The 10,973-nt window shown below is 52.9% G+C and overlaps 1 protein-coding gene across 4 annotated transcripts in view; it reads left to right on the top strand.

Annotated features, from left to right (window-relative positions):
• Positions 1-10,083: 10,083 nt before the first annotated feature.
• MARK2 (microtubule affinity regulating kinase 2) overlaps positions 10,084-10,973 on the top strand; it is a 58,406-nt gene continuing 57,516 nt past the window's right edge. For all 4 annotated transcript variants that reach the window (XM_007462096.1, XM_007462094.1, XM_007462095.1 and 1 more), the window contains exon 1: positions 10,084-10,714. In XM_007462096.1, coding sequence (XP_007462158.1) covers positions 10,661-10,714 — 54 coding nt within the window. In that variant the 5' untranslated portion in view covers positions 10,084-10,660. The remainder of the gene's footprint in view (positions 10,715-10,973) is intronic.

The following is a 10,973-nucleotide window of genomic DNA, read 5'->3' as shown; positions in this document are numbered from 1 at the left end:
CCTCCCTAACTAACACCAACAGCAAAGCCTCAGGTCTCCTCAGGCCCCGCATCTAGGAGGCCCAGGGAAGCAGGGGCTGGGACAAGCACCCTGCAGGGTCAGCTTGCACAGCTGTGGATGAAGGCCCCTGGGCAGCCACGGTGCTGGGAACTGTGGGGTGCAGACAGGACACCTGCCCTGGTCTCCACTGTGGGTCACCCAACCTTGTGCCCATGATACAGGTGAGGAAACTGAGGCACCTTGAGCTGCATGTGGTACCTTGCCTGCCATCCCAGAGCGGCTAAAGGAGCAGAACCTGGCTGAGCCTAGGTCTGTCTGACTGCAGAGCTGTTGTCATCGGCATGCCGTGGCCTTTTGGTGCTTTAGGAAGACCCTGACACACCTTCCCTCCAGAGCCTGGGGACCCACGGTAGGTTCAGGGGTTGGGGCTGGAGTGGATGCAGATGGGAGTCAGGAAGCTCATTCGAGACAACAAGCGCTCACACCTCCTTTGTTCAGGAGCATGATAGTGGTGCCCAGTGCCCCTGCCTTGCCAACTTCCAGAGCCCTCCAGGGCCTGGCCCCTGCTGGGATCATGCCCTATGCCTGGCAGTACCCACTGGAGGGGCTCACAGCAATGTGGAGGGGTGCTCATCACACCTGTCTCAGGTGACGATGTCTGGGAACCAAGCTGAGGGTTTTGAGGGTGTAGGGAGCCCTGTTCCTCACCTGCCTCTTTCTCCTGAAAGGCTCCTGGGCCCCTGGTGGGTCCCGCCTGCTGGCTCTGGCCTCCCTCAGCAGCCTCTGACCCTGGCTCAGGCTGGACTTGGTATTTGGAGGCTACAAAAGCAGTGCCAGGTACAATGATGTCCACATGAGCTCGGGCTGCCCTAGGGGACAGGGCAGAGGGAAGGGCTTCTCCTTTCCGGACCCTGCCCTGTCCCTTCCACTCCCTCTCCTTGACCCAACCACTTGCCCACCATGGCACCCACATCTTCCTGGGTGAGCGGCTGGCCTCAGAGAGACTAACCCATGGCCCTCCAAGGTTAAGATCACTGTGCTGTTCAAAGCTCGGGCTCAAGGGGCCACGCAGACCCAGGCTCACAGCTGCCAGCTGGATGAGAGGCATTCACGGTTCAGGTGTTTTGAATATAGCTGTGAACGAGAGAGAGCACCCCGGCTCTCCCCACACCCCCATTCCAGGGGAGGCAGACGGCAAACTAGGGGCTTCTCAGTGTGTCCAGCAGGGAAGAGTACTGGGCGTGACAGAAGGGCACTATTCTTTTTTCTTTTCTTTTCTTTCTCTTTTGATCATGGACTTTTTTTTTTTTTCCCCCACACTGCGCAACTTGTGAGATCTTAGTTCCCCGACCAGGGATCAAACCCCTGGGCCCTCGGCAGTAAAAACACGGAGTCCTAACCACTGTACTGCCAGGGAATTCCCAATGGTGGACATTTTCAAACACACCCAAAAGAAGAGGGAGGGAGAGAGAGAGAGAGAGAGAGAGGAACAATGAACCCTGATGAATCCCAGCTTCAACAAATATGGCCAATTTTGGTTTATCTTTATCTCCCCACATCTCCTCCTCTTCTGGATTATTTAAAAGCAAATCCCAGACGTTGTATCAGTTCATCTGTAAATAGGTCTGTTTATATCTCTAAGAAATTCAGACTCTTTTCAGTAAAATATATATCACACTTTAAAAACTAATAATCCCTTAATGTCATTTAATATCCACACAGTGTTCACATCCCCCAATTGGTCCATGAATATCTTTTTTTTTTTTTTTTTTTTTTTTTTTGCGGTACGCGGGCCTCTCACTGTTATGGCCTCTCCCGTTGCGGAGCACAGGCTCCGGACGCGCAGGCTCATTGGCCATGGCTCACGGGCCCAGCCGCTCCATGGCATGTGGGATCTTCCCAGACCGGGGCACGAACCCATGTCCCCTGCATCGGCAGGTGGACTCTCAACCACTGCGCCACCAGGGAAGCCCCATGAATATCTTTTAAAAAACCTGTTTTTAACTGTCGGAAAATACACATAACATGAAATTTACCATTTTCGAGTGTCCATAAATTTTCAATTAACTTGAAAATTTACCGTTTTCAAGTTAATAGTAAGTACATTCACATTGTGGTGCAACTGATCTCCAGAACTCTGCCATGAATCTTTTTACAACTGATTTCTTTGTATCAGGGTCTAAGTACATTCCACACACTGCATTTGGTTGATGGGTTTCAACCTGTAACAGCCTTTCTTTCCTCTTTTTCCCTCTTTCTTTTCTTTGTTCTTAAGAACACAGTGGCTTGTTCTGTGGACAGAATTTCCTCCGTTCTAGACTTGGCTGATTGCATTCCCATGATATCCTTGCATGTTCATTCGTCAAGGGATGCAGTTTTGAGTTGGGGGCTAGAGAGGGCTTCCTCTGGAGACATTTAAGCACAGAGAGAGCCATGCAGTTACATAGGGAAAGGGAGTTCAGGGCAAAGGGAACAAGGAGGGCCAAAGTCCTGTGGCTTTCGTTCCCCAGGGATTCACAGACAGCCTGCTATGTGCCCAGCACTGTTGGAACCACTAAGGACACCGCCAGGGCCAGAAAATGTCCCTGCTGTCCTTGGGGCTGGGGACCTCAGGCACTGTCCTCCCTAGGAAGGATGGTGAGGTGGTGGGGAAAGTGGGAGTGTTCCCCCAGACACACCTGCTGCCGGCCAGCCAGGAGCAACCATGCAGCTTTGGGTACGGGGGGACATCATCTCAGACACTGATGAGTCATTGGCCAGCCTCCCCCCACCCCCATCCTCCAGGAAGCCAGTTACAGCCAGCTGGTACTGACTCCCCTCTGCCAGCTCCAAGTCTGAGGCTGCTCTTGGCTCATCCCTGTGAGATGGGAACTCCTTGAGAGTGGCCTCCTTCATGCCTCCACGGGCTGTTCCTATTTCTGCCAGGCCTCGCAGTCCTTTGCTTATCCTTGGGGTCTGACTCTGCGTCACCTCCTCTGAGAAGCCTTCCTTGCTGCTGCTTCCAGTCCCCATGCTCCCACAGGCCCCAGATCATCCACTTTGGGTATCCCCCTCTGAGCCCCAGTAAAAACTGCCCACTTCTGCTTTCCCCTTTGCCTCCCACCGACGTTGCTTCTGCCAACGTGGCAGCCTGGCTTTCCATCCAGAATGCCCAGCCTTCTTAGCGATGGAGGTGGTAGAACTCTGCCTGTAGACAGTGACCCAGTATGGGAATGTGAGTTGGTCCAAAGGGCACCTCCTCCCAGGAGAACAGACACTGAAGGTGGCCTCACTGCCTCATGCCCCTTCCTCTCCCCCTCTCCCCTCCTCCCCCCTTCCCCCTAAGTCGGTATACAGTGACCTCCATGGGCAGCTGGACTTTCCTGCAGCGCTGGGCACATATGAGCAAGGCTGGCAGGAACACTGTCTCCTCCACCCCAGGCACAGTGCCAAGTCATGGGCAAAGAAGGACAAGAGTGACATTGTCACTGGCTTAGGATTTGGGAGATTATCTTAGTCTGTCCAGGCTGCCGTCACAAAATACCATAGACTCATGGCTTATAAACAACAGAAATTTATTCCTCATATCTCTAGAGGCTGAGAAGTCCAAGATCAAGGTGTCACCAGATTCAATGTCTGGTGAAAGCCCACTTCCTGGTTCATAGACAGCTGTCTTCTTGCTGTGTCCTCACTCGGTGAAGGGACCAGAGAGCTCTGTGGGGTCTCTTTTATAAGGGTCCTCATCCCATTCATGAGGGCTCTGCCTTCATGACATAATCACCTCCCAGAGGTGCCACCTCCAAATACCATCACCTCGGGGGGATTAGGATTTCCACATATGAATCTTGGGGGGCAGACACACATTCAGTCGACAGCATTATGGAAGCCACACAGAGAGCAAAGAAGAAGCCTGAGGCCCCAAATGGGCAAGGGAGTTACCTAATGGCTCACATGATCCGTTAGTGACAGAGCTGGGGCCAGGATGGACCCTCTTACATCTGATCCAGTGTTGTGCTTCTGGGACGTGGGGAGGATATAGTAGAGAGACTTAAAGAAGCCTCAGGGAGGCTGGATAGTCTGCCTAGTAATAACAGCAGCCCACACCAAGCGCTGGCTGTCCACCAGGCTCTGTCCTGGCCTGTTTCATGTATCGTCTCATTATAGCCTCACAAATCAGCCCTGTGAGGTACCCATTTAACAGATGGGGAAATTAAGGCAGAGAGACGTTAAGAGGCTTACTTAAGATCACATAACTGCTAAGGAGCAGCCTGGCAGTAGGGTCTGTGTGTTTGCCCACGACCCTACACAACCCACCTCTCGTGGGTGGAGAAGCCCAAAGTTAATTCCCCTATTCCCACTCCCACTGGTAAGGGACCAAGCTTCTCTATGCTTCAGTTTCCTTCTGAGAAAAATGAGGGAAATAACAATGCCTCCCACTTGTGAGTGTGAGTATATCCACATAGGATGCAGCTCTCCATGTGGGTTAGCCCTGAGAAAAGGGAAGGAGCCTGGGAGTTCCTGTCCTAGTGTAGCTCACATCCTGATGGAATAATAGACATATTCTAATCCATCAGTTCTAAGATGCACATCTGCCCACACTCTAACATCTCTGAAATGTCCTAAATTCAATATGGTGTATGGTAATGGCGATAAAGTGCATGATGGGGCTTCCCTGGTGGCACAGTGGCTAAGAATCCCCCTGCCAACGCAGGGGACACGGGTTCGAGCCCTGGGCCGGGAAGATCCCACATGCTGCAGAGCAACTAAGCCCGTTCGCCACAACTACTGAGCTTATGCTCCAGAGCCCGCGAGCCGCAACTGAAGCCCGGGCACCTAGAGCCCGTGCTCTGCAACAAGAGAAGCCACCGCAATGAGAAGCCCGCGCACCGCAACGAAGAGTAGCCCCTGCTCACCGCAACTAGAGAAGAGCCCGGGCATAGCAAAAAAGACCCAATGCAGCCAAAAATAAATAAAATTTTAAAAATAAATAAATAAATAAATAAATAATAAAAAATAAAAAAAAAGAAAAAAGAGGGAAAAAAAAGTAAAAATAAATAAGTAAAGTGCATGATGTAAGTTCAGAGACATCAAGAGAGAGCAAAGCTCAGCGAGATGGGAGGGTGTCTGTGAGTCAGAGGGCATGTGTGGGTCTTGCCACACCCTGTTATCTGACTCTGGATCAGAGGGCAATTCTGGACCACTCTCCTTACCCCCCAGGGTGGCCTGCCTGAGCAGAGGCTCTCTGGCTTCATTGGGTGAGAGGAGAAAGATGGAAAAGAGTTGCAATGGTTCACAGGGGTGAGAATGAAGGTGTCTTCCATCCAGCACCTTGGGCTCCCTTTGGCTTTTCCCCTCCTGGCCCATCCATGCAGGGGACTGCTACCCTCAGGCCCCTGTGCCTCTGGTGCTAGGGATCTGTAACCCCTGCCTTCCCTGATTCCGGTGGGCAACATGGCTGCCCTGGACCACAGGTCCTATCCATTGGTTTCTACCTGGTCTGGGGCTTGTGGTACAGCCTTTACTTTTGTGTTTGTTTTGTTTTCAGTTATTCAGGTTGGAAAGCTTGGAATTATCCTTAGCTCTTCTCTCTCACATGCCTCCTAAACCAATCCATCAAGAAATCCTGTTGGGGGCTTCCCTGGTGGCACAGTGGTTAAGAATCCGCCTGCCGGGACTTCCCTGGTGGTGCACTGGCTAAGAATCCACCTGCCAATGCAGGGGACACAGGTTCAAGCCCTGGTCTGGAAAGATCCCACATGCTGCAGAGCAACTAAGCACGTGTGCCACAACTACTGAGCCTGTGCTCTAGAGCCCAAGAGCCACAACTACTGAGCCCACGTGCCACAACTACTGAAGCCTGTGCGCCTAGAGCCCATGCTCTGCAACAAGAGGAGCCACTGCAACGAAAAGCCCGCGTGCCACAACGAAGAGTAGTTCCCACTCGCCGCAACTAGAGAAAGCCGGCGCGCAGCAATGAAGACCCAACGCAGCCAAAAATAAATAAATTTATGAAAAAAAAGAATCCGCCTGCCAATGCAGGGAACATGGTTTCAAGCCCTGGTCCAGGAAGATGCCACATGTCGCAGAGCAACTAAGCCCGTGCGCCACAACTACTGAGCCTGCGCTCTAGAGCCTGAGAGCCACAACTACTGAGCCCGTGTGCCACGGCTACTGAAGCCCGCGCGCCTAGAGCCCACAGGCCACAACTACTGAGCCCACGTGCCACAACTACCGAGGCCCGCGTGCCTAGAGCCCGTGCTCTGCAAAAGAAGCCACTGCAATGAGAAGGCCGCGCATCTCAACAAAGAGTAGCCCCCACTCACCACAACTAGAGAAAGCTCCTAAGAAGCAACGAAGACCCAATGCAGCCAAAAATAAACAAATAAACTTATATATTAAAAAGAAAAGAAATCCTGTCCGGGGACTTCCCCGGTGGCACAGTGGATAAGAATCCGCCTACCAATGCAGGGGACACGGGTTCGAGCCCTGGACCCGAGAAGATCCCACATGCCATGGAGCAACTAAGCCCATGTGCCACAACTACTGAGCCTGCGTGCCGCAACTACTGAAGCCTGCGTGCCTAGAGCCCGTGCTCTGCAGCAAGAGAAGCCACCACAATGAGAAGCCCGTGCACCGCAACGAAGAGTAGCCCCCACTCGCTGCAGCTAGAGAAAGCTCATGCACAGCAACAAAGACCCAACACAGCCAAAAATAAATAAATAAATTTATTTTTAAAAAAAAGAAAGAAAGAAATCCTGTCGGCTGTATCTATCACAAATCTGACCAGTTCTCACTACTTCCACCACTGCTGCCTTGCTCCGAGCCATGGTCATCTCTCACTTGAATTGTCATAAAAGCCTCCTCAGGGTTTCCAGAAGGAAACCCTGCCCTGCCCCTTCACTCTATTCTCAACCCAGCAGCCAGTCAGGTCATGTCACTACAGTGGCTCCCCACCTCACTACAAGAAAAAGCCAAAGCAGTGGCCCACCAGGCCTGACTCCACATCACCTTTCTGCCCTCTTATCCTACTGTTTACCCCCACACTCTCAAACAGCCAGGCCCGCACCTGCCTCAGGACCTTTGTACTGGCTGCACCCTTTGCCTAGAATGCTCTTCCCCGAGACAGCGGCAGTGCTCACTCCCTCATCTCCTTCAAGTCTTTGCTCAAGTGTCACCTTCTCAGTGAAGCCTGCACTGACCACCCTAATACTGCAACTTGTTTTCCATCCCTTCGCCTCACTTCTGCAATCCTGATCCCCCTTAGCTGACTAGTTTTTTTCCCATGGCACTTAATATTTACTATCATGTATTATGTTTGTTGTCTGTCTTTCTCCAGTCGAGATGTAAGTTCCCCAACGGCAGAGATCTTTTGTTCACTGATATATCTGAAGAGCTTAGAACAGTGCCTTGCACATAGTAGATGCTCAATAGAGATTTATGAATGAATGAATTTTCAGATTAGAGAGAGGTAAATGTGTGGTAATAATTAATCTTTGAAGAGGACTAGGTGGGTATGAGAAGACGATATTTGAACTGGATCTTGAAGAACATTTAGAATTCCAAATGAGGTAGGTGACTGGCAATTGATCAGCCTGAACAAAAGCTTGAAGGTGAGAGAGCTTGGTGGCAGGGCACAAATTGCAGGGAGGTGTCAACCAGTGATACCTAGTTGGAGAGGATATTCACAAGGTGAGTTGTGGCCAGACTGTGCAAAGGTTTCAGTGCAGGCCAAAGTCTTTTCCTACCACCAGGACCAGGTACAAAATTTGTGGGGCCCAGTGCAAAATGAAAATGCAGGGCCCCGTTGGTAAAAATTTCAAGAGGGGTGACAGTAGAGCATTAAATCAAGGTCAAGGCCCTTCTTAAATGTGGGGCTTTATGTGACTGCACAGGTCATAAGCCCATGAAATCAGCCTGCCTAACCCACAAGGGAGCTGGTGAGAGTCTTCTAGCAGGGCAGAGATGTAATTGGAGCTGGACTTTAGGAAGATTATTCTGGCATGGCTGGTGGGGCAGGTTGGAGGGACTCTAGGCAGGGAGACCTGTTAGCCTTGTGAGGAAGAGGAGAGAACAGGTAGGAGGGAGGCAGGGGCTAAGGGGCAGAGTGCAGGGATGAGAACTTGAGTGAGTAGAGGCATGGAGGATGCAGAGTTTGCTTAGTTAGGTTTGCTTAGACAGGGGCCAGGGAAGACCCCTGAGTGCACCTTCCTTTGCTCCTCCAACCCCCTCCCCTTTTCCTTTATTCCAGGGACCCAAGCCTTGGAGGTTACAAGGGGCACAGGAATCAACAGTGAGTCTTCCTTTGGCCACTAGAGGGCACATCATTCTCATGGATTTTTCCGGATGAATTTGGGGTCGGGGAATGTCCTCTGGCTTCACCTCTTCCTCTTTTTTCCCTTTCACCTCCTTCTGTGTTCTTTCACCAACTTCTTCCTCAAGGGCTGGATGCCTGAATCGAGCTGAGGTGGGGCATGAGGAGGTGTCATGGAGTCCCGAGCATTTACTAGTTCTGTAGGTCATACCTGTTGCCTTCGGAAGTATGTTCATACCATCCTCTCATTGCTTCTGTCTGGCTGCCTATTCCTCTGGTTGACTTAGCCAAGGGCTCTGCTCAATAAGCTGTAGCTGGAGTTGGAAGTCAAGTGTCAGAGGTCCAACCAGCACTATTCCCCACAAGCCCTTGGGCCTCTCTCCTCCTGTACCTTTGGGAACCTGTTACTTGAGCTTGGTCTCTGGCTCTTGTGGGCACTCTGGCTTCTGCCTACCTTATCTGCTGTTGAACTTAGGGTAGGTTTGGGAGTGGTGGTTTTTCAACATGTCCAGGATACAATGGGTGGGGGCAGCTTAGAGCCCGAGGAATCAGACCAGTCAGCCTACTGCCCCTCCCTGGTGAGACAGTCTAGGAGGAAGTGAAGAGTGAACTCAGGTTGCCACATGGACTTCCTGTTAAAGTCAGGGGCTCTCCAGAGATGAGAGGGACCTCAGAGCTCATGAATCTAGCGACCTCAATTCATTGATGGGGAAACTGAGGCCAGAGAAGAAAAGGAACCTCTCTAGGTGTCCATTCTTTGTGCCATCCTGAGGAATCCTCATTTTCAACCAGTTTCTCTTTTCTTTCCCATGAGTTCCTTGTCTTAGAAGGGATAACTGAAATGTGAATTAAGATAATGTCTCTCCTGCTCTACCTCACAGGGATAGTTAAAAGGGAACTGGTGAGACTCATTGCCATAGTGCAATGCCGTTTTGTGCTATTTTGAACAAGCAAAAGACTTTTTCTGAAAGAAAAAAAAGGTAACAAATTCAAAGATGTTATTTAGAATGTCATCACTGGAACAAAGGCATGGATTCTGTCAATATAGGAAGGTTGAGGAGTCTAAACAGAGATGCTATGTGATTTTTCCAAGATCACACAGCATTTTCACTACACACAGCTGGAGGTGGAATGCAGGGCTGGGGGGATCCGTGCAGCTTCCGGCAGCTGGGAGCCAAGGACGTTTACCTGGTGCTTGCCTGGGACCTTGAGGAGCCCTGTGGACTAGATGTGGGGTGCATGGATAGATAAATAGAAGGCAGGATAGATGACAGCAGGTGATGAACGGTAGGTAGACAGGTAATAGACTAACGCTGCATCTGACAGGTGACACACATGTTGATAGACAGGCTGGATGATAAACGAGATGTATTTAATGAGCTAGCTGAGAGACGAAAGGACACACAGAAAGGAAGTCGCTTTAGAACCAAAGGATGACAACAGCAGGGATGGCTAACAGCCTAATTTTCTATTTAGTCAAATGGTAACACGCACACGTGATCCACGCTCCCTGTTCAAGGTTTGGAAATACCCGAAAACTGACGGAAAGAAACGAAGAGTCAGACTTTGGGTACCACCCGAGGGACTGACCCAAGGCTCGCCCGGCCTCGGGTGTTGCCGGAAATGGCCGACGACCGCCGGCGGTCGGCAGGGCGGGATGCGGGCGGGGCCGGCTCAAGGCAAGCGGGGCGGCTTCGGGTGTTTCCGGAAACTGCCGAGAGCCAGTTGGAAGTGGGCGGGGAAAGGCCTGTGGGCGTGGCTGGAGTACCCGGAGTCCCTTCGTGGATTTCCGCAAACAGAGCCGAAGCTTGGTCTTCGGAATCGAGGAGGCGCGCGCGTCCCCGGGATTACCTTCTTCGGGTGTTTCCGGAATTCACCAGTAGTCCGTGGCCGGGAGGAGAAGGCGTGCCCCCCTCCCATTTCTAGCCGCTTCGGATGTTTCCGGCTGCTGCCGGCGGAAAGAGCCGAGGGCCGGCGGTGGTGGCGGCCATGTTGGGAGCAGCAGGTCCGGCGGCGGCTGCCTGTGTGCCGGGCGCGGAGCAGTGCCGCTGAGGGCAGGGGAGGAGCGAGGCAGGCGGCCGGCTGCGGCGGCAGAGAGTAGGCGGAGCGGCGCGGCCCGGCCGAAAGGCGGCACAGCCCAGCCGGGGGTCGGGGGGGTGCGGTCCGGAGCCGCTCGGAGCCGGCGCGGCCTAGCCCGAGCGGCGCATCCCCGGGCTGGCGTGAGCGGCAGTCCGGCCTCCCCGCACCCCCGGCCGGGGCCCATGCGGCGGGTGCCCCTGCTGTGAGAAGCCCCGCCCGGCCGGGCTCCGCGCCTTCCCTTCCCTCCCTTCCTCCGAGCTTCTCGGTTCCCTCCCCTGAGATACCGGCGCCATGTCCAGCGCCCGGACCCCCCTACCCACGCTGAACGAGAGGGACACCGAGCAGGTAAGGAGCCCTAAGGGCTCCCCGAATTCTCTGGCTGGGCCCCTGCACCTTGCAGAGCCTCCTCCCTCCTCAGCTCCCCTCGTGCCCCTGCTGCCATCCTGTAAGCCTCGGCTGCCCTGTCATCTGGCTCCTGGCCCCGTACATCTCCCTTCCGAGTCCTCTCCTGGGACCCACCTAGTCCAGACTCCAAGCTGTACACTTGTCTTTCTGCCGACCCCCACCCCCCGCCTTCTCCCCTCACCGCCCTCCTGCGCTCTTC

The sequence above is a fragment of the Lipotes vexillifer genome, unplaced genomic scaffold (genome assembly GCF_000442215.2).
Source record: "Lipotes vexillifer unplaced genomic scaffold, Lipotes_vexillifer_v1.1 scaffold1129, whole genome shotgun sequence".
In the NCBI taxonomy this organism is placed as follows: domain Eukaryota; kingdom Metazoa; phylum Chordata; class Mammalia; order Artiodactyla; family Lipotidae; genus Lipotes; species Lipotes vexillifer.
The sequence above is the reverse complement of the archived record's forward strand: the minus strand, read 5'-3'. Positions and strand labels throughout refer to the sequence as shown.